This window comes from Diadema antillarum, unplaced genomic scaffold (genome assembly GCF_040938485.1).
Source record: "Diadema antillarum isolate AM-2024a unplaced genomic scaffold, OU_Dant_1.0 seq00000367_RagTag, whole genome shotgun sequence".
Classification (NCBI taxonomy): Eukaryota; Metazoa; Echinodermata; class Echinoidea; order Diadematoida; family Diadematidae; genus Diadema; species Diadema antillarum.
In genome coordinates this window covers 1,211,485-1,239,346 of record NW_027271368.1, presented here as the reverse complement: position 1 = coordinate 1,239,346, position 27,862 = coordinate 1,211,485, and the positions used below count along the sequence as shown (strand labels likewise).

General features: G+C 38.4%; 1 protein-coding gene across 1 annotated transcript; it reads left to right on the top strand.

Moving 5' to 3' along the window:
* Positions 1–80: 80 nt before the first annotated feature.
* On the top strand, positions 81–26,152 carry LOC139731230 (uncharacterized). The gene is made up of 11 exons (XM_071642117.1): positions 81–101; positions 7,184–7,303; positions 8,335–8,426; positions 14,388–14,445; positions 15,070–15,129; positions 15,887–15,911; positions 16,981–17,144; positions 17,554–17,673; positions 18,878–18,922; positions 20,101–20,253; positions 25,769–26,152. Exons 1-11 carry the CDS (start codon positions 81–83, stop codon positions 26,150–26,152), a joined length of 1,242 nt encoding a protein of 413 aa, XP_071498218.1.
* Positions 26,153–27,862: the final 1,710 nt, after the last annotated feature.

Here is a 27,862-nt window from a genome sequence, read left to right as displayed (position 1 = left end):
ATCTGCAGCCGGACCCAATCGCTATATTATCGACAATCTTGCTCTTAAAAACCTTATTTTGATGGTTCCAAGGTTTAAGGATGACTGAACCACAGGCATCGGTGAGTAATTTTGTTGGTTGTACTTTGAAATAAGGACAGGTCATGAGGTGCATGAACTTCTCTGTCATCTGACTCTGAGCTGAGTAGTCTCGCTAACTTATATTAATAATCTAGCGTTAGTGACTTAGTCTTAACCCAGTTAGGCCCTACTGTCTGGGGATCGGACTACTAACAACAGTACCGGTCTTTAATTTTACATTTTAGTGATTGATTCATTTTGGTGCATTGATTGGGATTCTAATCTCTGCTCACACGTACACGACAATCATCCTGATTCCTTCTTTTTGGACAAGTTGTGACAGCATCATCTGTAATCAGATTCATAGTCGATAGACATGCAGCTGTTTATGGCATGCCTTTCAGAACGGTGTAACTGTAGATCTGGATCTACAAGTTCTGAATTTTTACATTATGTTTGGCGGTCTAGTTACCATTGTCCAAGGCGTATTACAAACTCATTGACATAGTCGAGTCTGGACAGTCAGAGTCTAACGGTTAGATCTGACGTTGCAGTCGTTACTTCTAGCTACAGGTAGAGTCGGGGCACCAGTTTGCTGCAGGGGTCCAGTTTGCGGCACCCCTAGCCCTACTAGGAATATCTTTAATAACCATATCTTCAAAAGTAGAAGGATATTTTTTTTTCTAAATTGTTTCATTTGTAGAGCAACTGAAGAGCTTTCTTTTGATACCAGAATCATGAAATAACTCGGATAATGGCCTTCATAATTCTCTAATTTAAACCGTCTGTGTCATACTGTTTGTTTTTTTTTAAGTATGAGTACTATGACTTTGTTCTGTTGCTAGGCAACCACCATCATCCCTTGTTTGTATCTTTATACAAAATCTTACTATCAAAAGAGGCCTGGCATGGTAAGGATTCCTTGTGTAACTCAACTGTGTTAAATATTCTAATTGAATTTCCTTTGTCAGTTTTGAGGATTGCAACAGTGACCAAAATGTCGGGGATGGGTCCGGTTTGCGGCACCCCTATGAGTATGGGATTTACACACATAGGCCCTAGCGCTATTTTAAATGTCAAAATGGGTGGAAATTGATGAAATACATGCGATCTTGAAAAACTATGAAATCGTGAAGGATCGAGATAATGAATCCAAATAAAGTGTTCTAACATTAACAAGCTGAAAACTAGTTGGTATGGGATTTACACACATAGGCCCTAGCGCTATTTTAAATGTCAAAATGGGTGGAAATTGATGAAATACATGCGATCTTGAAAAACTATGAAATCGTGAAGGATCGAGATAATGAATCCAAATAAAGTGTTCTAACATTAACAAGCTGAAAACTAGTTGGACCATCAAAAAAATATTTTGTTTTTGCAAAGATTTTAATGTTTGAAGAAATCAGGGGACATTTTTGTGTGGGGTGCTGCAAACCCCCCTGCCGCAGACCGGGTCGATCCTCTTGGTGGTTGCAAATTTTCTGCATGAAATTGATTATCATGACTAGGGTAATTGTCCACCATACAAAAGTGTGATGCAGTGTCAAGAGGCCTTTCCTACCTCTTCCAATAAAAAAACAACACATTATTTAATTTCTGTTGCCCGTTTTACCAGAATACTACTACCCTTGAAAAGGCCTTAACCTGCCGCAAACTGGGTCCGCTACTCTATAATGGACTAGATACAACATGTAATAGACGTAGACCTTGAAATATTGTTACACTCACATGGTGTCAGTAAGATGAAATGATGATGATGATTAAAATATAACTTATTTTCACTTATTCCTGCATGATAAAAGAGCTAGATGACTTGTTAGTAGGTATTAGTTGTTACCGCCAAAACTGGTAGGCCCCTACTTGCTACTGATGCTACTTGATAGTTTCTACTAACAAGTTAGATGCTCTACTTTAATCGTAAAATCTAGAAATCTAAATTTTTTACATCTTTCACACCATTCAGAAAGCAGGGCAGGGGAATGATTCTCCTTTTCTTATTGAATTTTGAAGAACTGGTAATGTTAGTGTTGCATAGTGACCCTGCACCACAAAACCAGCAAAAAGTCACCAGATATGGATTTTTAGTGAAGGACAGATTCTGAAAGAGCAGACTGTAAGCTTTAAAATGATGTATAACTCAATTCAAGTGGACTCCCCTAACCTATCTAAATACCGGAAAGAAAGCACATACGAGTACTCTGGAAAAGTGGGAACTGAGAAAAGAGGCTCTGAAGTACACTGTATGTACAGGGTCTATTCAAGCGCTTAATCCTTGAGACCAAGCCGTGCTAGCTGTGTGATGGACAAAACACAGGATGCAAGCCACTGGAGGAAGAACAATGAAGGGACTATCACTCAGATTAAGCTGAAATTGAGTATGTTCTATCAGCACATTCTGTCTTTGAATAATGCCAACTTTAAAAGCAGTACCAGTAGTGCTATCCTTTCAAAAGTTATTAGACTTGAAAGTGAAGAGTGTGCAAAGGATTTCAAGAAATGAAAAGGGTCCTCTAAGACATAGCCTCTACCTGATCTTCTACTCTCCCCCCCCCCCAAAAAAAAAGGGTTGTAGAAAAACTGCTGAAAACACACTTTCCCATTCATGTTATGATCCCAAACTAAAGAATAATGTAGCAGAAAGATAGCTCTTTCAGAAAGTATGAAAAACTCAAGATTGACTCGGTTGACCCATTTGACCTTTTTGAGTCCTCATGTAAAATCAATGGGTGCGACTTTTTGTTGGTTTTGTGATGCACGGTCACATATTACCTGTAAGTTGTCTAATGTAACATCCCTGTGTTCAATACTAAAATTTCAGGACTGTTGTCTTTTTCTAGTCAGTGTCAGGCCATTCAGTTGAAAAACAACAAATTTTAGGAAAAATTTATTTGACCTTCATATAATCGGTACTATTGTATAGATGTCAGTCCAGCGTCAATACTGCCGTATTTTGGCAAAAGGAAGCAAGTGACATCGAGTTCTGGTACATATGAACAGGGATGAAGAAAATCCATGTTTTTGGGTAGGCCCTTCGACATGGAAATTTCTGAATCCACAATGGGGTATTCGTGCAAGTCATATATGGTGATGCATTTATGACAATTTGAAGAATTTTGATATTCTCATAAAAACTCATTACTGTATAAACTTGCTTCCTTTTGCCAAAGTATAGATTTGTAGCAAACATGAAAAGTCTGGCAAAAGGAAGAATGTAACAGTCATGTCATGAGTATATTACTTGCTTCCCTTTGCCAAAGTATTATAGATTTGTAGCAAACATAAAAAATTGACAAAAGGAAGCAAGTGACGATCATATCATAAGGATGTCTCTTGCTTCCTTTTGCCAAAGCGTTTTAGATTTTGTGCAAATAAAATGATTTGGCAAAAGGAAGCAAGTGACAATCATATCATATGAGGTTGTAACTTGCTTCCTTTTGCCAGAGTATTTCAGATTTTTAGCAAACATGAAAAATTTGGCAAAAGGAAGCAAGTGACAATCATATGATGAGAATATTACTTGCTTCCTTTTGCCAAAGTATTATAGATTTGTAGCAAACATTTAAAAAATGCAAAAGGAAGCAAGTGACAATCATATGAGGTTGTAACTTGCTTCCTTTTGCCGAATTTTTTCATGCAATTTTGTGCACTTGCTTCCTTTTGCAACCCGAATATCTCAGAAATGGGCCAAAATTGTAACTTTTGGATTTTTCAGTTAAATAGAGCATGCCTCAAAAATGCCAAACCAATAAAAAAGTCAATATCCATAAAAATGTCACTTGCTTCCTTTTGCCAATGTAGGGCAGAAGAGACCTCTAGATTCTACACACAATTTGTACATTTGCCCAAAATTTTCAGTTTGACAGAAATTCTAACTAAAGTAAATACATATTTGTACATCATTGCTTGTTTGAATTTTTAGCAGTTCAGGAGCAAAGTTATACTGTATACTGTTTTAAATGACCATATTGTATCAGGGGTAATGCACATTGGAAGCAGTAAAATGAAACAAATTCCCTGAAACGTTCCATTTGACAATGGAAATACCCATGACCTTGTTTCATTTCTAGCGCAATATTGGTCATAACTCGTGCAGTATTTCTTGTCCAATTCATTGCCATCTACTGTACTTCTATCTGTTATTTTCGCGAATGGGGGGGTCACAGACACTTTCGCGTGATGTTGTTTTCGCGATTTTGATACCGACGCTATCATAAGTGCACTAATGTCTGTCAGTTCAAGATATTTTCGCGAGTTTTTAAATTCGCGGTCCAACTGATTTGCGAAATCTGCAAAAATTAAACCCTTGTGAAAATAACTTTTCATACAGTAATATGGTATAAATTGTATGAAATCTTTGAAGGCTTCCATGGTGGTAGAACGTTGGGTGGTAGAAGGCTTCACGGTGCACCACGTATTCTCTCTGGAGTACATGTGAAGTGGCCCTGAAAAATTGTATACTGTGTGAACATATTCTGCTGTGATAGAGTTACGTATGTACATTGTGCATTTGTACATTATGTACATGTACATACTACATTGTACATTGTGTGTACAGTAATACAACAGGAAACAGAACATTAACAGGAAAACAAGAAATGTAACGGGAAAGTGCTCCTAAGAATATTCTCCAGGGGGGAAATGTTTTTGACACATGTTGTTAAATGTTTGAAGTTCAACTATTCAAACATGAAAGAAACATTGAATTTCCATAGGATAACACATAAAGGTAATTAGTTTGGACTCTTAGCAGATTCTCCTAGTATAAATAAATTGGCCTTGGTATATCCTTGGTACAAATTGTATATCATTGGGATTTCCCTGTAGCTGTACTGTCCAGCTCTCCAGTGCTTTAATCATTAAACATGCTGACTTGTACCACTCAAAATGTCAAAAGAAGAGAGTCTAGGTCCTTTTCTGGCAATACACACTGCAAATGGCTAGAAAAAAAAAAAAGTAAGCTTCTTCTTCATGGAAACCTTCCAAAATGCTTGGAAATGCAGTGGTTGGCAATACTGGTATTAATTGTATTAAATGTCACTTGTGCTATGCAGTTAAAGAGTGTGTACAGTTGTGGTCGAGGTGAAGATTTAGCTTTTAACGTTTTGCGAGATATTCAGAAACCACTCTATTGAGATGTCAGAGAGCATGCAGTTCTAAGGGGTATCAAAAGTTTATTCGATGAAAATTGGTTTTGAAATGGCTGAGATATCCAAAAACAATGTGAAACAAAGAGATCCTAATAAAGTTGTGGCATGTCGCCTTTTATTATTAGCACTTTTTGGGATATCTCAGCCATTTGAAAACCAATTTTCATCAAATAAATGTTGAATCCTTCTTGAAATTACATGCTCTTTCATATTTCATAAGGGGCTTTTCATTATCTCACATAGGAATGTTCAAAACATGAATCCCTACCTCAACCAGTACTGTACAGTTCCTTTAAGGAAAGTACTAACTAGTCTTCAGACTGCTACCCTATCCCCCACCCCCCCCCCCAAAAAAAAAGAGTAAAACCTGGCTACCTCAAGCACCAGATGGAAAAGAACATTAGTTTTTTAACCATTACATTCATGAAGCAGGTTATCTACGGTGTCAAAATCAAAATCTATAAAAAGAGCAGTCCAAACCTGAAGCGAAAGAGTGCACTCATGTTTGCAAGCAAACAATAGAAATTCAACAATTCCAAGAACCCGGTGGCTCACCACCAACTCCATTCTGCAGTGCGAGTTGTGGGAACTTCAGTGTTATTTTTAGCAAAATTTGGCTGGGTTGTAGTCTGAACCCAAGCCAGCCTCCAAAGAACCTGTTGTGTGACAGTGACCTTGTGAATCTACATGTACATGTACATGACTTTTCCACTTCTCATGAAGTGTTTGAATAAACATTGTTTTGAAAGGCACTTAATACTGTAGGTACATTGTAGCAACAGCCCTCATGAAATTGCCATACTCTTTAAGAAAAAGAAAGAGGTTTATCAGAGAGTTCTGATCAGCCTTGGATTTACAACTGAGTTTAGACTTTGAAATCAGCTTCATGCATCTTTAGATACAAACTTGTGAGTAGGTGGGGTTGAAATGAGTTGCATTATGAACAAATTATAATCCTATAATGTGTTTACAGTGATCTAAATTATAATGAAAGTACTTGTTATTTAAGTTAGTACAAATTCTTGATAAAAAAAATAGTCACCTTTACCATGACTTGTGTCCTTTCTCAAGTTTTGATGGGCTTTGTCGCTTAGTAGTATACTTTTTTCTTTCTTTTTACTTGTACGTGTATAGTCACTGTTGTGATTATGATGAAAGCGGGTTCAGCATTGAATACCTTTTAGCATAAAATTCAGCCAGTTCTGTACATTATGATTTTGAATACTAATACTACTCAAGGGACTTTAATATCATCCACATTTTAAGTTACATACAATGTAGAATATGCTACAGTACAAGTATTCCGAGCAAAAAAGACAGAAAAAAATAATAATCTTGATAGACACAATGTACAGTATGTTTGTACATTGTGAGACTTTTACAAAATACATTTCTATGATGTGATTTGCATAGATTGGATTGCAACCAATATCACAGATTGACTAAATATTTAAAAAAACTCTAAAATTTCCTAGCTTTCTTACAATATATTTGTTACCAGGTCATATGGGAGCTTTCATTTGTGTTTGGCTACATGGATGCACAGGTGTAATAAAGTCGCTATGGACTTGGAGTAAAGTATCTCTTTCGATACATTATAGTGATATGGAAGACCCAAGATACTGCACACGCCACATATGAAGCGACTCTAATTTCTTGCGAATCAAGATTTCCTGACAATTTCGCGAGTTGTTGAATTTGCGATTGTGCAGTGCAATACTGAGTAGAGAAAGTGTATGCATGTCACACTCATGTTTTGGCATGTTTTGGCATGTTTTGGCATGTTTTTAAATTTGTGAATACATTTGTAGCACCTGAAATTTGTGAAAATCAAAACCTCGCGAAATATTTGGGATATTACAGTAATGTAAATGCTATCATTATCATGTTGTTTTTATTTTGTTTTATTTTTATTTTTTTACCTGCATGCATACTGGTACTTTGTGTTCACTGTCTTTCCCTCTTTATTTCAGTCCCCTATAGAGAGTGCTGCCAGCAGTCTAGCGGCATCACCAGTGCCTAGTGCTCTCAATGCACCAAGATATGGGACTATCATTCCAAACAGGATTTTTGTTGGAGGAATTGCGTTCAATGTGAGTATCTGGGTGTCATTGCACTTTTTATTTTACCTGAAGTATACTGCACAGAGGCTGAAAGAGATCAGGTTTAGGCAAATCATGAAGGCTAACAGGGATATTTGGCATGAAAGGTTAGCAATGCACTTTCAATAAAAGCCCTTTATGGCAAGTGTTTCAAATTCTTCCCTCGGTATTATCACTCAAGGATTAAAGTGTACAATGCCTTCATTGAGAGGATGTAGAATGGAGGGCTACTCCATGATAAAGAGAACAAAAGTCAACTGAATGCTACTTACTTCAGCTGGTTTAAATTACCAGGTACATTGTATGTGAATAGAAGTGCAAGGAGTGTGAAAAATTCAGATGGCAGGATTGTCAATTGACTGCCCTTCGCAGCATAATATACATTGTACACTGGGTGTGTGTGTGTGTGTGTGTGTGTTCTGTGTGTGTTTGTGTGTTTTGTTTGTGTGTGTGTAAGAGTGTGTGTGTACAATTTGTATGTATGCATTTGTTTAGTGATCTACATGTAGGATGTCAGGTACATGTGTGTGCTCTGAATGGGAGCATTCTTATACATGTAGGAACTTCCTTCTGTAGTTTTGATGAATATTGTAATCTGAGTTAGATGTTGACTTAGGAGGAGGGAGGAGAGGGCATAATTTAGTAGCACAGATGAGTTGCAACTATCACTTTAAGTCATCATGCAGAGATGCTCTTGTTTTCTCAAGACTACTTCAGACAAATTAATCATACAATCGTTACATAATAGATACATTGTATCTGTACTATAATGAAAGATACATAGACATCATTATAAGTTGTCAAAGTTCAAGGCAAAATCACACTTTTGACAGGCATTGAGCTATTTTTTTTTAATCCTTGAAATTGTTGGTTCATGCCTGCACAAATATTGAATCCCCAAAGAAACGTGATCTCTGTTTTAATATAAGATACTGTGTTGGACTCATTTTTTTTAATCAATTTTTTTTTTTTATAGAATCAATGAACAAGTGCACAGTAAAATTCTTTATTTCCCTGCACAGACAAGCGATGCTGAGCTGAAGAACTTTTTTTCAGCATTTGGGCATGTGAAGGAGTCCAAGATTATTGCTGATCGTGCTGGAGTATCAAAAGGGTAAGCTTGAGTTTTTAACATTCCACATCATCAAACACACTATGCTTAATTTGAATATCAAAGGCAGTTTGTAATTTGAACCAGTGTTCCTGAATTTAGTTTTATTGTAAGCAATTTACTGTAAGGTCAGTGTTGAAACACATTTTGCTGTGTGAAAATTAGAGAGATCTCTGTGTATTGTCAATACCCATAGTACTCGATAGTGCCATGTGACTACCAACCCATCATGCCAATAGCTTTGTCATTATATGGTGAGCTTGATATTGTTCAGGTCAGCAGGAGTCTTTTTTTTTTTTTAATTCAGATACTTCTACATGTAGAATCATAGCAAGGTATATTACCCTCCATTGTGAACTGAAGGAAATTACAGGTAATAAAATTCACAGGTGCTACTTACAATATGTTGTCATAAAAAGGTCATAAATAAAAGGAAAGTTGAAGTATTTGGCAAACTGTGGCTAGCAGTACTGTATGGAAAGCACTAAAGAGGAAAAGTAAAAATGGTTAAACTTTAAAGTTGCCTGTACATATACACATCATCTCAGGAGATGATTTCTTGCAATATGATCAGTGAATATGATTTCCCAGTGCCATAAAATCTTGGCACTGATCTCCCAGAAAACTGCAGCAGTCACATACAATGTGTGTAGGCCTATGTTAATGCCTTTCTGGAGTAGGCAGTGCAAAATGCATGCAGTGATGCAGAGAGGAATAAGGTAGTTTACCCATGACCCAGTTATTTCAGATACTGTGCAATGCTCTGTGTATGACAACAGTTGACTGAAACTGTATGGGCAATCCTGTCATGGAGGAGCTTTGTTGCTCACAATATATGTCTCTGCTACGGTAATTAAGGCTGATGTTGAAAGGTACAGAGAGATGCACATCTTATTTAAGATCGATAATGTCACGTGTACATACAGTATGTAATGTTTGGAGCTCACTACAACTTTAGGAACCTATTTCATAAAAAGTTGATACGATAGCAACTCGTGCTGGAATGGCAATTGTCATGGTAACGACAAGAATCCAGCTTCCTGATTGGCTGTTGCCATTGGAAATTGCCATTCCAGCAAGAGTTGCTGTCCTAACATCTTTTATGAAATAGGGCCCAAGTTCTATGTTTTCATTTGTACCCAGCCTTGTCCATGCACAGCATTTAGATATGATACAGTTTTTGTTTTTTTTTACAAACAAGGTGTATAATTTACAGCATGTGTGTACATGAACCATCTTGCTCATACTGGCTATGAAAATAAGTATTAAACTGTTATTTCAAGTGCCATCTTTTATGGAGAATATATAAAGGGCATATGGTATATGATGGGGAATTTCTCTCCTTATATTTTCTGCTCCCTTTTGTTTTTTCAGTGCTTTCAAAGAAATGAATAGGGATCTACAGTTATACAATTGTAGATGTTCAAGCAAAGCTCAGCGCTACTGAAAGCATCCATGTTTTAGTATCAATTATTTTCCGAATGTATGGTTCACAAAATGAAACCTTTCAAAATCTGTCCAACATATGGCATTTTGATAGGCAATATGCATAGCCTATGGCACTACAAATGTATACCATGGTGATCAGTATTGTAAACTCTGAGACGTGATGCTGTAGTTCACAAGTAGTGACCCACTGACCCGTCTAAATGACCAGCAAGACATGTCTATGCAGCGCTGCGTGAGATGCCCTTCACTCACAAGTGTTAGCATGGGCAAACTAAATCAGCTCAGACAGTCCGGAATACCACAGGGCCTGGACGCACTGCAGAGGAGGTGATGCATTATAGCCTGAATACATTGTGTCTGGCCAATGGGCCTTTCATCTCAGTGGCTGGCTTGGCAGCTGTCTTTGTACTGGTATGTTTTGTCGTAGAATTCTGGAAATTATGTGATTCATAATACATAGTATAAACACCATACGTCGCTGAAACAATACCAGTAGATTGTTTGACATAAAGCATTTTTTTTTTAATTATTTGTCCACCAGGCCATAGTAAAAAAAACCTCCACTAAACAGGGAGTAATGTCATTATATCTGAACATCCAGAAGACTTGGTCTAGCATTTGATTTGTATCTTTTGTCTCTGTACTTGCAGATACAGTATACAATATGCACTGTTCCCTGAATGTATTTGGCCAATATGATGCTGAGATGCTGTTTAAAACCAGAAAAAAAAACAGAGGTTTTTTTTTATAAATCTCATAAATTTTTAGGAAAGAAGGTTAAGAAGTTGATAGCAGGATGAACTCCTGTTCTATAGAAAATCCATACACCGGAGAATTTGGAAAAAAAAAAATCAGACATCAAAATAAAATGCTGACTTTAAAGGGTGGATGCAGCGCTACATCAACATGATTTTTCTGTGTTGTTGCTGTAGTCACACTTCAACAGTTCACTTGAGTGGGGGAGAAAGCAGTGCTATTGCTGCCACAGCAATTTGCAGCCTCTATCCCCCCCCCCCTCCCCACACTTTTCTAGCTATGTAGGACACAGGGTATAAGGCGACCTCAACACACACACACAGAATATTCGAATTAAATCTTGATCATCATATTTGTTTACTTGGATGTTGCCACATGGAGAGTTATAGGAAGGGTAATGAAATTTGTGATAGTGACCTGGTCTCCATTTTCAGGCCTTGCTGCTTCTCTTGCTCCCCAGTACTCTGCCCATAGAAGCTGTGTTACACAGCTATAAGTGGATACCAGCTGGTACTTCCTTACACAGTATTGTATAGGCGAGGAATGCAGTGCTCGAGCTTGGCTCCTAATGCCAGTAGAGGTCATTGACCCCGTCGTGTTGGCCTGCTCAATTCCTGGGATGGAGGGACAACACACAGTGTGTATACTCTTGTAGATTGCAAGTGATGCTTTAATAGTTTGGCAAAAATTTATGGGAGAACTCGGTCACGTGTGGTAGTAAGCATTGCTTCATTAGGGCTACGGTATGGAGACTTTGGGTACATGGTACTTCTTCTGCAGAGTAGGCATAAAGCCTTGGTGGGAGATTTTGTGTTATATCTGTGAACTGTGTATGAATTGTATTGTATAGCAAGCGAAGAAAAACACCCGGACTGTGTGATATGGTATAGTTACAAGAGAGGTCATGCAGTAGTATCTTATGAGAATCAAGGATCTACTGTTATATAAGCCATATATTTCTTGAGGTTTTTGATTTTGCAAATTTCGCCAGTCGGGCACTATTCATGAATTTAAAAACATGCGAAAATATTATCTGTGATCCCCACAATAATGTGACATGCATGTATACACCTCTCTGTTCATCACTGTACTCCAAGATTATGAATTTATCCACTCGCAGTTTTAATTGTTGTGAAGCCCCAATTCATGAAAAATTAGACTCCTAGATCTATAGTAGTGTATACAGTACTTAGTTTACAAGTTACTGTATACGCCATATATTTAGCGAGTCTAAATTTTCGCAACTCGGGTCTTTTCGATGATTTCTTGAGTGGTTAAACTTGCGATCATGGAGCACAGTAACTGAATGGAGAAATGTATGCATGCGCGTCACATTTATGTTGGGATCAGAGTCAATATTTTCGCATGTCTTTAAATTTGTGAATAGCACTTGACTCGCAAAATTTGCGAAAATAAAAACCTTTGCAAACTTTTCGGCGTATACACAAATAACGTGGCTGGTGAGGAACGTGCTGAATTAGAACGGCCGAGTTTTCCTGATTCTGCATTGAGGTTCCCTGAAAACAAATGTCTCCCTGATTGCTCTTTAGTGTGAAAACCCTTCCTGATTTTGAGAGTTAAATCTTGATTGTTGGCTGCCCTCTTGAAAGACGAGAAAAATGGGACTAATGAAGATTTCTGTAAAGACTACTGTATACACCATATATTTAGCGAGTCTAAATTTTCGCGAATCGCGACTTCCCGACAATTTCGGGAGTGGTTAAATCGCGATCGTGGAGGCTTGTATTGAACGGAGAAGTGTACACGTGTACGTCAAATTCACATTGGGATCAGAGTCAATATTTTCGCGTGTCTTTAATTTCGCGAATAGCACCTGACTCGCAAAATTCGCGAAAATAAAAACCTCACGAAATATTTGGCGTATACAGTATCATTTTTGCGTACAGATACTGAGGAGCTCACCTGATAGACATTTTCACATGATGTTGTTTTCAGGATTTCTACTTGTACGTGTAGGCTGTCAAATTACTGCACCAATGCCAATCCGGGTAGCAATTTTTGTTTGATGTAATACTCTCCTGGCCCAGCAGTGATTTACAAAATTTGCAAAAATTAAGAACTCACAGAAATCATGTCAGTATTGAATCCAGTCTGTCATGGAAGAGTACCCATGTCCACTTTGGTATGTTTTGAAATATAATATGAACATGTATTGTCAATTAGCATGGGAAATTTGCAATGCATTTTCATATGATGTCATACATTGTAATTGTACTGAAGTTTGAACTGTACAAGTTTATTTGTACTTGTGAATTCGAATCTGAAAGTGTACTTGTATAGCATTGAAACCTTTTTCTTTCTTTTTTTGTTTCCACCATACAAGCTTTGTATTAAATGGTATAATGAACAGTAAACTAAATGTGTCTACCAAACACTGTGTGGCTGGGTACATTACTGGTGGTACGATACGTTAGTACTTTAGGGCAGCGATGATACACTTATAGTATGCTAGCACGCTTATAGGAGAGGTAGTGTGATGTGTGCAAGCAGCTGCATTTGCTTGTCATATTAGTGTCTGTGATACCAGGCAACTTGTCTGGCTAAGTGACATACCACGTCAAGAGATGTGTTTGTGCTGTCTCATGCAGTTCCATGTCCTTGCTGCGCAAGTTAGCCACAGAATTCATTTTTTTTTTCAGTTGCCTGTCTTTCCTACAGTACTATAAGCTTATCAATCAAAATCATAAGTCATCTCAAACTGTGAATATGACACAGAGATAAATTTGTGTGGAATGATACTGTTGAAACCAGTAAGGACTTTGAATGAGTGCTTTAAAGTTATACCAGTATGTGACATCCAATGGGGACCTCAACATATTCCTCTCAGTAAAATGGCTACATGAATTTGCATGCAAAGGTTTTTTTTTTTTAATACACTGAATGGATAAAGACAAAATTTTCTTTTGTTTAATTTCTTAATGGGGTCAAATAACTAGGTCAAATGTTTAATTGCTCTCCTAGTAAGATTGCTTCTGAAACATTGAGAGAAAATTGATTAGATTTAATAGGAATGTAGATATTCAGCTGATATTGAATGTATGAAGATACATTTTTTGATGGTCAGACATTAAAGTTCAGGGTCAGATATTTGACAGAGTTTCCTGGAGAAGTGCAAAAAAAAAAAAAAAAAAGAGGAAAATTAACATGAGTTGGTGAGACAGGACATATTGAGTTGATTCAGGTGAAGAGGTAGACACAGTCAGAACTGGAGATCAGAGTATGGAATACCTCAGTCGATGATTTGTCAATTCTAATTGATTGAACTTGGGGGCATGAATTCAACAATTTGCCATCAGCCCCATGACACACATGTACTGCCCCTTGGTACTCAACTGTCCAGATGACTCTTTTGTATATATGGATACAGTACACGGTGCAAGTACAAGTACTGTACACTTGGCTTTTATTGCGTGAGAAGTGACCATTTGTCAGATGTGATCTTAATGCAAACATCTGTGGCAGTGCCAGATGTATGAACTGATTAGTGCAATCACTATTGACCAAGTAAAATATCATCATGTGATTCTATTTGATTATTACATAAAAACCTAGAACTATGTGGACTGCTTTTATTGAGGGCAATGTTGATTGTCCCTCTGGACCTCGACAGTGCCCCCAAAAGTGAAGTTGTGTCTGTTGTAATTGACATTTATACACTTCTGCTTTAATAGTATGATGTGCAGTCATTGTTATTCCTATTATTAAATTAATGTCCTTAATTTACTTTATCACACTCAGGTATGGCTTCATCACATTTGAAACACCTGAAGAGGCTCACAGAATTCTCAAGGATCAGGTAATGAGTGAATACAAATTAACCAATTGGCAGTGTTGGAGCCAGCTTTTCATTTGGTGTGTATGTGTGTGTTTTGTGTTTCTTTGAAAGAAGTGAGTGGTTGGAAGATGGAATGAATCCAGGATTCTTGAAGCTAAAGCGTAACAGTTTAGTGTCAGTGTGAAGTAAAAATAGGTGTGTATCTGCTTTGCAGCTCTTAAATGGTTTACCAGCACATTTCTAAGCCCTTACAGTACTGTATTGTTTCAAATGGCATCGATGAAATATTTGTAGTTCATGGTGAGTAATGTCTTTTCCTAGTTTTCGTTCATTTGCTTCATACTTTGAGTTTAGTATTTATTTGCTTGTTTGTTCAGGTTTCAAGTACATGTTGATTAAGTTCATATTAAAAGTGTCCTAATTCTGAGAATCCTAAAATCTTGCATCTTATACTTGGATTGTTATCTTTCAGGCAAATAAGTGCACACTTTAGAAAAAAAAAAAGAGAGAAAAAAAACTCCACTTTTTAGTTGCCATCTGTATAAGACACAATTAGATGACTGTCGTCATACAAACTGAAAATGAAACTGTCGTCTTTTCCTAAAAATCACTTTATTTATTTCATCTGAATGTATTGCATTTTAGGCGAATAGTCTGGTTTTCAAGGAGAAGAAGCTCAACATAGGACAAGCGATAAGGAAACAGGTAAAAGATGTTGCTGCATCACAGTGTTGCTTTTCTCTGCACTGCACATTTATGAATTGCTTTCTGCGTTAAAAAGGATGTCAACGGGATGTCCATGTTTGCATGCTGTTATGGTAGATCTTCAAAGATCTGATTTTTAAGATCAAGTGAGTGATGAGAATTGCCATGACCCAGTGCAGTAAATTAAGACTGAGATGTTAGCTCTAGTCGCTCCCTTTCTCTTCACTTGGAGTGCCAAAATTCTAACAATTTCTCCATATATTTGAAAAGGTTCACTTGTACTTCAAAGTTTATGTTTGCGATATTTCAAGCACATGTAGTTGATAATGTGTGAGTTTAAGCATTTTGGATTGCCAAAAGAGGGCAGTGGCAGTTTTTTATGACTCTTGCCTTCCAAGCATCATTACTTGATACTGCCACTCTATATTCAAAAGTCTTGATAATACAGTACATCATGACAAAGAACCCCCACACACACACACACCAGTTGTACAAATCCTATAAAATGCTTTGCCCTCTTTAAAACTCTGCAAATTTTTGTGTTGCTGCTAGACTGTAAAAGTTTGCCTGACCATTTTGCATGCCTTCTCTGCAGACTGAAAATGCCCCCAGCATGCCTTCGTATTCCATGTAAAATGTTGTTGTAAGGTCATCTCATATGTATCTAGATTTGGTCATATATGATGTTTGCTTTCTTGTTGGATATTTTGACAAGTTTGTTCACACTTTTTCTACACATGTTCTCATTTACTTACAGCCTGTCAAATTTCCAAAAGATGTTGGTGAGTTTGGCGCCTGCTTTTTATGGCTGTGTTTTGTGAACTTGTACTTTTGAGTGTTGGATTGGGATTGCTGCTTTAGATTGCTTTGATAATGCATCTGAAATTTGGCTTATAATACGTTGTATTCTGTTCATTCTATTGTTTACACTGCCTTTGAAGAAGATGAAATTGAGATATCTCCATCATATATTCTTGAACAAGTGCTATATCTTCAGATTGTATGGTAGACTAACTCCATTGAGCTTACAGAATCTTGCTGTTATGGGCTGGGCAGGGAAAGCTTGGTTTATTTGCATGTGGTTGTTGAGGTCAAAGGACACATTTTAGTGGTCCAAGTCATGGTCTTAACATTTCGTAACAAATTCTACTTTATACTGGTAATTCTTGATATGTTTTGTAAACAATAAACATTGGTTCATGGCTGTATTTTGACAAAGTTCTTTTTCAAGTAGAGCTGGGGCAACATTAAAGGGATCGTATAGTTTTGGTTGAGACCAAATTTCAGGTTTCTAACATTTTTTGGTGAGATAATGAGAAACCTCTTATGAAACATGAAAGAGCATGTAACTATATGAGGAATTCAACGTTTATTTGATGAAAATTGGTTTTGAAATGGCTGAGATATCCAAAGAAGAGCGATTCTAAAGTGTGGGACCCACACTTTATTACGATCGCTTTGTTTTACTTTGTTTTTGGATGTTTCAGTCATTCCAAACCCGATTTTCATCAAATAAACTGTGAATTCCTCTTAAAATGGTATGCTCTGTACTATATTATAAGTGTTTTCTTGGTATCTCGCAAAAAGTTAGGAGCCCGATTCTCATCTCCACCAATACTGTACTATCCCTTTAATCAAAATTTGTCATCACAATTACACTTGTAAAGTCATGATGTATGTGAAAACGTAGGAGAACTGCTACTTTAACTGCTTATAGGAAAAAAAAGAAGATAATGGCTCTACTATATAAGGAAGTTTTTCATGTCTCGTACTTACAAAAACTAAAAAAGCTATATAAAAAAAAAAAAATCAGCAGATGAACTCCAGGTATTTGGCCACTTTTCCTTCTAGATCCAGCTCTCATTCCCAGTGGGATGGTCTTCCATGCTCCCTCTGGTGCTTACAGCTACACCTACCACAATGGCGTGGCTTACTTCAACCCCTCAGATGTGCAGGCCGCTGCACACGGGCACCCAGCGCCTACGTCAATAGCCCATCACCAGCAGCCTGCCCAGGTTGGACCCACACACCACAAGTCATTTGTCTGTTTTTGTCAGTTGGTAGTGGACAGTTTTTGATACCACAGTGAACACTGACCACTGCACATCAGTAATTTTTTATTGTACACAGTTGTTCTAAACTCTGCACTTTCCATCATCATGTACAATTTTGGTCAAAAGACCATTTCTGCAATGTATTCGAATTTCATGCATGCTTTGATTACAAAATATTAAAAAAACATTATAATTTTCATTGAAAAAAACAAGGACAACAAGAGAGATTAATAAGTAAACTCTTTGGCTATGACTTTCATATTTGTTTCATGTGACAATACAATCATTTCTTCCAATGATCACTGTGATGAAGTTTTGGCATCCAGCTAATGTTACTGACAAGAAACACTGTTTGATTTGTGATCCACAGCCCCAGTTTGCACCGTACACGGTTCCCATCATGCTTCCCCAGGCTGGAACCCACGCCCACTATGTGACGAACCAACCCCAGCAGTACGCCACTTTCCAGCAGCCACAGACAGTTAGACAAGTAAAGCCCCATCCCCTTCTTCAATCTTCAACTTTTAGTGAATTCTTGCAGCATGTCTGTAAAGTTGTTCTTTGATAAGACTCAAGTTGTTAATATATTGCTGATGGATTCATATTCCTTGACCACACCACTTTCCAGCAGCCATAAACAGTTACGACAAGTAAAGCCCCATCGCCTTCTTCTTTAACTTTTAGTGAATTTGTAAGCATGTCTGTAAAGTTGTTCAATGATATGAGTCAGGTTGATAACATGTTACTGATGTTTTCATATTCCTTGACCAAACACTGGGCGATGAGATATGTGTAATGCATGCTTCCTCCACTTCTGTGGCCCTCTTTCAAAAATGATTGGAATTTGCTTGATTGGTTGGCTTGGAAGAAACATTTCAATTTTTTTTTCGTCCTTTTTTTTTTTTTCACGCTCTGTATAAAAATGTAGCAAATCCACTCTTAGTATATTTGAATCGGTAATACAATTCTCCCTCTCACAACAAATATCCACCAGTAGAAACTCAGTGCATGTGATTACTTAGAATTCAAGTGGCATGCATGAGTTAATGCTATGTTAGGCAAGCCTCCAGCAAGTGTTCTGGCTGTCAGGATAAGAATATGACACAGGTATGCTTATATTTTAATGTGTTCATAAATTGGTCGATTACAGTATTATTGTCAAATCCTTAGTTTCCAGGAGCTGGGATGGCACAGATGTGCCAGTTGCACCTGTTTAATCTCTCAGCAAGAATTCAAAAGTCTTTTGCTGTTGGGGCACAAAAACTTTGTATTTCAAACCCCAGCGACGTTGTAGTATATCTCTGATTGTTATTCTGTACTGTATGGCGGCAGTGAAGGGTTGAAGAAGAGCTGTGAGGTAGATGTAAGATTGCATTTTTTTGTGTGTGTTTATCAGTACCTCAATCTTTCAAAGCTGGGATGGCACAGATGTGCCAGTTGCACCTGTTTAATCTCTCAGCAAGAATTCAAAAGTCTTTTGCTGTTGGGGCACAAAAACTTTGTATTTCAAACCCCAGCGACGTTGTAGTATATCTCTGATTGTTATTCTGTACTGTATGGCGGCAGTGAAGGGTTGAAGAAGAGCTGTGAGGTAGATGTAAGATTGCATTTTTTTGTGTGTGTTTATCAGTACCTCAATCTTTCAAAGATTAACATGAAGTGTATCACACCTCTCTCTCTCTCGTGGCATCTAGTCGGCACCACAATTCCAACCACAGTGGCGATGGGTTCCTGCGCAAGTAAGTGCACAGCAAGCATATTTAAAGTGCACACAGATTCACTCACTCTCACTGTCTGCCTGTCTGTGTGTCTGTCTGTCTCTCTGTTGCTCTGTCTGTCTCTGTCTCTGTCTCTCTCTCTCTGAATCTTTCCCTCTCTTTGACTTTCATGGCTTTTTCCATCATCTGTATATTCTGCGGTTAAGCCTCGGTCACGACTCATTGTGCGTGTTTACAGTCCGTACGTTTTTGGCGGAGGCCACGGCCGCAAAACATGGGGAAGGAGTGGCGAGAGCAGGAAGGGAGTACGGTTGCGCAAGGTGTAAGTCCGTGCCATAAGCGGTCGCGTCCATCGTACGTTGTGCACGTAGTCAGTAAGTTGTACGTGCTTACAACGCGCTTACAATGTACGATTTCTATATGACTGCCACGTTGTCATACCGAGGATGTACTTTCACGTGCTGCTCATGTATGTTGTAAGTGCGTGCAAGTCGGCTGTACAGAGAACTTGTGTCACCCGTACTGGGGATGAATCCGTAGCACGACCGCAGTTCGAATGCAGCGAAAGTTCTGTATGCACTTAAAGTGCTACGTCGTGTCTGCGTGCTCCAAAATCCGTACTGAGGCGGTACTTACTACGTAAGGATCCCCAAATTTTGCCCACGTTTTTGCAAGTAGACAGCACACACTTGCAAGTACAGCGAGTTGTGACTGAGGCATTACTGTTAGATATCTCCAGAATTAGGACTCAAACTAATTTCCTTCTGTTTTTTACAACTATGAATAATTTCAGCTCCAAGAGACATTGGCTCGCACAGTTATTTTCTTCTTTGTGGAATACTTGTGGTATAAACAGATATAAAGCCACAGGGTATGTGCACACTTCTGCAGGGGAACAATCCAGCCAGTAGAGATTTACCTGAGTCGAACACAATGAATTATTTTGTAATATGCATGTATTAGACATGACAAAACTAATAGTCATGGACTCAAAATTAAAACTGAAAGTCACTCCTTTTCATTTTCATGTTGTTGGGGAGAGGGAGTAGGGCAGTGGGGGATATTGTTATAGTGTATATCAAAGTTGAATATTGACTCTGAATTTCTAGGATAAACCTGAAGTAATGAAGATACAGTAAACAAGGAGCATGACAGATTGTGGCTCAGGTTCATGACAAACGTCTTCTCTTTTCCACCAGGCCCAGCCGACTCCAGTAAACGGTAGCATGCTGTCACCCGTGTACCCCACCCCACCCCAGCCCCATGGCCATGAGCTGGTGTATCCACAGACCCACCACTACCAGACTCCAGAGATAGCGGAGGTGCCCATCATGGAACCCTCACCAGCTGAGGTAAAGAGATACCCCCAAACCCATCAGGTCTCCAGCATTGCCATTTGATGGCATCTGTGTTTGCAGCCAAAAAACTTGGATATAGTGGACTCCCATTATAACAATGTCCACAGTACCAGCATTTTTTTTTCGTTATATCGACATTTTGTTGTATCCAAACAAATAAGCTATAAATGACATAGAGCGTATAATGTCGCAATGTGAATTTTTACTTCGTTTTTCTCGAGTGGAATTTCATCTTTAACTATGTTCGTTATAACGGGAGTGCACTGTATTATTGTGTTATAGAAAGTATGATAGCATTCTCTGTCTTTAAAATGTATGATGCCAGGCCTAAAACATCCAATGAGAAAGATAAAAAACAACAACAAACCATTTTACTGATGTCCTCAGAGTGTGATGCGTGCCAACAGAGCAAACAAGCCAGGCTGTCCATGGAGATTTTGCATTACAGCTGGCTAATGAGCTTTAGTTTGTATGTAGACCTAACAGAAGTGAGGACTTTTGCTTGTGTCACACAGATTCTTGTAAGATGGTTAGCCAGTACAATGTTGAAAAAGGTCACACACAGCAAAACGGGCAAGGAATAACAATCCTTGGTGATTTACCCAGTGTGACTAGTTATGACCAACAAACATATCCAATACAGCATTTCATGTCATCTATGAATAGAAAAAGAAAACCTGCTGCTTTGTAGATGCAGAGAAGGGCCCTGATTCATAAAGCTGTTTGTAAAGTTACAAACAACTTACGAGCAACTGGTGATCAGTTCTTGTGCTGAATTATGGAAATTCTGATAAGTATAGCACATCAGAACTGATCACCAGTCACTCGTAAGTTGTTTTCGTAACTTTACGAACAGCTTTATGAAACACCCCCCAGGTGTTTAATGTCTTGAAAACAACTTTGCTTTTGGCAGGAGGGAAGGGGGTCTTTATTTACAGTCATTCAGGGAGGGAGTTTGTACATACACTCATTCAGGTGTAAAAGGGTTAACTGACACACTATTGGCCTCTCTCCTTGCTTACCCTGTAGTTCCAGTGCTATAGGTACCATTAGCATTTACAGCAAGGTAAGTACTTGGGTGTGCTTGATGTATTTGTGTAAACTGGATGCCCCCTGATATGCAGCACTGATTTCTGCATTGTAACGGCATGAGCACTCCATGTTGTCTTTCAAGTACATTAATTATACCTTGATGGTATATGCATGAATGCAAGATCTCGTCTACCCTAGCCTTTTGTCAGGCCCTTGGGCATAGGGTTATATTCAACACCACAAGACTTTAAAGGACAATTTCACCTTCATAGACATGTGGGTTTAGTGAATGCAGCAATATTAGTAGAACACAATTAGAGTTTGAGGAAAAACAGATAATCCGTTCAAAAGTTATGAATTTTTGAAGTTTCTGCTCAGACATGACTGGACGAGAAGACTACTATAGCCTGTGATGTCACATATGTGTACAACCATGTAAAGAAAGAATAAAGAAATTCAACATATTTCTAATTTTCTCGCATAACAAAAGAACACTTGACTTCTCTCTTTCAGAAGGCAGGGGGAATAGTATTACCCTTAAAATACGTCAGTAACAAGTCGAAGAAATGCACACATTATTCAAAAAGTAAAGTGTTGTGAAATTCTCTTTTTATTTTCCTTATATCGTTGTACGCATGTGACATCATACACTGTAGTCTTCTCATCCAGCAGTGACTGCACAGATACTTAAGAAATTAATAACTTTTGAACAGATTGTCTGATTTTCCTCAAACTTTCACTGATGTGTTCTACTAATATTCCTGCATTCTCTCAGTCCTTGTGTATATGAAGGTGGACTTGTCCTTTAATAATCAAGTCTTGCTTGCTACAGTGGAAACTGTAGGGCAAGTAGTAATTGGGCAAGGGAGCAGCGTCAGCCACTCTGCCTTTTCAGACTTAGATCTGCTTCATCTTATTTAACTATGCATTGATGAAGACTCTGAAGCATGTATTTATTTAGGCATCGTTAATGTTATAGTACTCTGCTAGTTGTTTATTGATTAACAAGCCTGTACTTAATGCTAAGTCCATCTGGACCTGATTTCAGTTGTTTCAGCCTCATTTCTTTTTTGTACCAATGGGTAAGATCTAGACGTAATGAATACGGGGGATTGAAAGGGACAAATGATTTGGCATTACTGCATGAAAATTTGATTCATAGCTATTAACACACACTCAGGCGCATGTCACCTGGCTTTCCACGTGTCGGAATTCAGTGGAGGTCTGTTTTTTCATTTTGTCAATGTCTAATATCTTATATGGCAGAATTGCAACAAGTGACAAATAGACTTAACTTTTTCATATTGATAACTGTAGTCAATAAGTCATTATTGATATTTACGAGCCTAAAGTTTGAAGTCCTTATTGAAAATATATTCATAGAAACAAGGATATCTGTACTTCACAATTAAGTATGAGTATTTGTGACCCTGCACCTCAAAACAAACAAAAAGTCGCCAGACATGAATTTGTAGTTAAGACCATATTCTGAAAGAGTAGACTTTAAGCTTTAAAATGATGTATAACTCAAATCAAATGGACTCTCCTAACCTATCTAAATATTGGAAAGAAAGCACAAACTCAGGAAAAGTGTGAACTGAGAAAAGATGCTCTGAAGTACAGTGTAATCAAGCGCTTAATCTTTACCAAACCGTGCTGGCTGTGCGATGAATGGGACAAAAAAACAGGAAGTAAACCACCGGAGTAACAACAATGAAGAATTTATCAAATTAAACTGAAATTAAGCATGCCTCATTAACACATTATGTCCATAATCAATGCAAACTTTCAAAGCAGTAGCTCTATCCTTTCAAAAGTTATTAGAGTTGAAAGTGAAGAGTGTGGACAAGGTTTTTCAGAAATGAAAAAGGGATTCTAAAGACACACCTAATCACACTATTCTACCAAAAATGTTCGAGACAAACTGCTAAAAAAACACACTTTCCTGTCCGTTTTATGATACCAAATTTTAGCATAATGTAAAAGAAGACCCGCTCTTTCAGAAAATATGAAAAAGTCAAGTTCGGCTAGGTTGACCCATTTCACTTATTTTCAGTCCTCACGCAAAATCAGTGTGTGCGACTTTATGTTCGTTTTGAGGTGCACGGTCACATTTTGTCTTCTGTTTTTACATAGAAGAAGAAAGGAAAAGTTTGCAGACTATTTCTTGTTAGTCCAGGCAAGCACTTTAAGCCCAAAGTAAAAGCCAGTGTGTGTTTCAGACATATCTAATATGGAGTGAATGTTTGATGATGTGAAAGGAACATGTTTGTAGCTGTAGCCTGTTTGTGGTATGGGAGTTTCCCTAATGGTCTCTTTGACCCCGTTTACAGTGCGAGGCTCGGCCGCGGCTCAGCCCAGCCCCGCTTCGCTTCAATGTAAACGTGCAAAAGGTCAAATGCGAGGCCAAAATTGGCCTCGCATTTGGCCTCGCTCTGGAGGTGGTCTCGGCCGTGGCCGAGCCCGGCCTTTTCTCAGTGTAAACGTAAACCGGGCCCAAATGCGCGGCCAATTTTAGTCTGGCTTCCAAACCCTCTGCCTGTACTATTTCGCTGTTCAGGATATTAACCTCCTCAACGTCGAAAACTAGTATAGTTTAAGGTGGTTTTGTCCTCCAAAGGATTTTTTCTTTCGGCAAAGGCCTTTGCCCGAACGGCGACTTCGTCGCCACGGAATTCATTTGGCAAAGGGTCTGAAAACCAGACAATACCAAATTGCATTTGTTTACAAGCAGAGCGCCACTACGACAACATTGAAAGGTTTGAATCAAAAGCGCGGCCGAGCCCGGCAGTGTAAACGGACAAAATTGCGGGGCCCGGCCTCGCAATTGAGGCTGGGCTCGGCCGCGGCTCGGCCCAGCCTCGCACTGTAAACGGGGTCTTAGTCTTCCTACAGAAGCTACTTTTCTTCTTTTCTTTCTTTCTTTCTTGAGGGAGTTGCTATTATGTTGGACTAGTGAGTGATCTGAGTGAAAATCATTGTCACTTAGGGTTGTTATCTGGACTTGGCTGAAAATAATGGTAGCAGAGTACCTTATGAAAGAATATAATATGCTCTTCTTTCACTGTTATATGCTGTGCTAAATTTTTGGAGCTGTCACAAAGTTCAGCTTTTCATTATCGGAGTGTGTGTTTGTGTGACAGGAACTTCTTAAACAGTACCGTGTTTGTTTGTTTTTTTAATTCATTCCAAATGCAAGAGATGATATTATTGTTGTTGCTTATGTGTGTGTGTACCTGCATGTGTGTGTGTGTGTGTGTGTGTGTGTGTGTGATAAAACATAGGTCATCAGAGTACAAAGAGATGGAAAAGTATCAATGAAAGTTCTTGTGCCACACTCAAGAGAAGCCACATTTTCCCACTTAGTTAAGTTTTGGTTGCCCAAGGCTCAAGTTGTTGGTGCTGCTTAGGTTGTGCCCTGTTTATACGAGTGGAATGCTAAATGCCCAGTTTTCACCATAGTTTTTATGCACACCCAGCTTGTTGATGTGTTCTCTTTTGTTTGTACATTGTAGATTTGCCCAGGCAATGATTTAGCCTCCTCAAGCCACCATGCCTTGATAATTGAATGTTTTTGACACATACTGTCAAGTGTTTGCTTCATTAGCCCTGAATACTTTTGCTTTGTTCACTGATTGGCTCTGAAGCCAGCTGTCTATCAATTGTGGTTTAGCTAATCCTCTTAAGCTCTGTTGTATGACCATGGCTTTACAGTGAGATGTTTGCTAATCCTTTTAATCTCTGTTGTATGGCAATAGCTTTACAGTGAGACATTTCCTTCCTTCCCATTGAATGGGTTGTCTAAATGTCATTATACTCAAGTGGGGGGGTTAACTCATCGTATGCAAGAGCCCAACTACACAAGACAGTTTGATGTTTGTAACTCTTGTAATGCTGTGATATGCAGTGTAAACTTTAATCATGTAAAGTGTTTTGTTCATCATGCGGGTTATCCAAGCATGTAGTAATGTATTCATAATTTTATGTTCTTTTTTGTTTGTTTGTTTGTTTGATTTGCTACCACTACCAGGAGCTGTAAGACAGAAGCAAGGAATTCTAGACAATTTGAAAAATGTGTATGTGATCACACCACATTCAAGCATGAAAAACATGTAGCCTGATAATGACAGTTTCAACCAAAAGACAAAATTAATGTCTGACAAAATGCTACAATGTATGACATTGCTGTGGATGTCGTGTAGGACTGTGTTGGATGAGATACTACACATGATGTTGGCCAAAGGGCTAGGATCATGCAAAATCTGCTTAGAAGTCTGTTCTTTTCCCACCGTGACAGTTTTCGCATTCCTTGAGCTAAAAATGAGGACCAATTTGAATTTCCTTCATGCTGAAATGAAGTTTGTGGATATTAAAATAATCAAACCTGCACATCCTGATGGCAGCTATGTTTCGCAACAGCATTGTATATTTAAGTTCCGGAGGTAATAGTTGACTCTATGTTTTGTGCTATGTGCAGGGCACCACAGTACTGCAAGCAGAGCAGACCATGCCACCTCAAGTAATTGCTCGACAACCATACCTGGGCACCACAGAGCTGCAGCAGGGTTACACCACTTCCTACGACCCAAATGCCATCCCAGGTCCCCTGGTCCAGAAGGTGGCACCCAAATTTGCCGGCAAGCGCCCCATCAAGATGCCGCGACGCGGCGACCGGGCAGTCAAGACCATCCGTACTGACGTCACAGCCCCCTCCTGCACCTCCCCCATGGCGGCGGGCTACGCCAATCTGGTCATGGCCCCGCCCCGTATGGAAGAAGCTGTGATCATGAATATGAGCACCATGGGAGGCTCCGCCCACATGGGGACTCCCGCCCACATGTCTGGAGGTGGGGACAACTGAGCTTGTAGGTACATTCGTTCCCTTCGAGCACTGTGAATAGTGGGTACCGTGAGGGCATGCATGAAATGTGTGCTGTTGTAGTATAAAGTAGGCTGTGTGATGTAATACTGTCGTTGAACACATTTATTCAAAGAGATATGTAAAATAGAGGGTTTGTATATAGTTCATTGACGATACTTTGGCATTGAACTCGCTTGATGACTGACATATGTACATTGGTATACCATGTAGACTGCCATGTACTCATTGCTTCTATCAGGGTATAAAAATGATGAGTTTTTGTATGTCTTCCAGGAGTTTTGCCTCATTGCAGCTCCATCCATGCCTTACAAGTGGTAGAGACTTGCCATATTTTTCTGGTCCATGTCAGCAACACTGTATTGCAATACCTAGCTTCTCCCTTTTTATTTCTTATTTATCTGGTTCCATGTCATATTTTTTGTAAACCTCAATTACAACTGAACAACAACAACAAAAAAGAAATCTTGGAAAGAAATGTATCGTATATGAAAAGTACTCAATATGCTGAAATGTTGTCATTTCTGCAAATGCTAGTATTACTAAGTGTCAAATATGTGTTTAACACAAAAGTTGTGCCAAGTGCTCCAGAGGATTGCTAGACCCTTGCCTTTTATAACTCCATATGTTTGATAAACAGAAAGTTTTAATATCAAAGTGTATTTGAACATATTTCATATACTATTATTGTTGGAAGCTCTTGGATGCCTGCCATGTATCACCTGAAATAGCATCCGTTTGGAAACTCTTTGTGATAAAATGGACTTGCCTGTGAAATATGATACTACAGTAACTCAGAACTATCAGACGGTGACAGATTACAAGTCTTCTTTTGTGTTGACCTGCATGTTTGGATCTTTATTGTGAAACTACTCATGAATTTTGAATAGGGTTTGGGGTTTTTTGTATTGTGCTGCATGTGATGTTTTGTTTTGTTTTGTTTTTTTGTTTTTTGTTTAGTTTATGTTTGTGGATTCACCATGAGCGCAATTAATCTCATGATGTAATAATTGGATTTCAATTACACACAATTTTAGGATATGGTATGAAAGAGCTGCTAAGTAATCAAAGCTGGGTGGGGTGTGGTAAGGGTCATTGCTTGATATTGTAAATCAAATTTTAGAATTTTTGTCGCTGTTTAATTAATCCAACTTTTATAACTAATGCCATCAAAGTTGGTAATATCCTGTAAAATACTAGATGAGACAGAAATGCTCATATTAGACCTAAGGTAGATATTGATGGATGTCAGGTCTACAGTTTAAATATATAAACTACTTGATACAACTTGACCACACTTTACTGAACTTGGGGCATGACTATTTTAGGACAGGGCACTTTGATATTTAGGAAGCTCACTTGAAAAATATAGCAAAGATGAGGGGACATTTTTTTCTTTTAGATGTGTTCCTGCCATGCAATAAAGGAAAAGAAAAAAGTTATGCTTTCATTGATTGTTATGCTTTGAGAAAGAGAACACAACTGGACAAGCAACTCGATACTTGTGGGAAATACAGTCTGAATTATTTTGAGATACAAACTATAATACCTTGACGTTATGCAATATGTAGGTAAAGAAGTATAAGTCAGCACAGTCATTTTCAGTACGTTGTAGTTCATCTTGAGAAATATTATGCATTTGCTCTGAAGATGAATGGTTATCTTGTCGTATGACAAGTATGAGTATTCCAT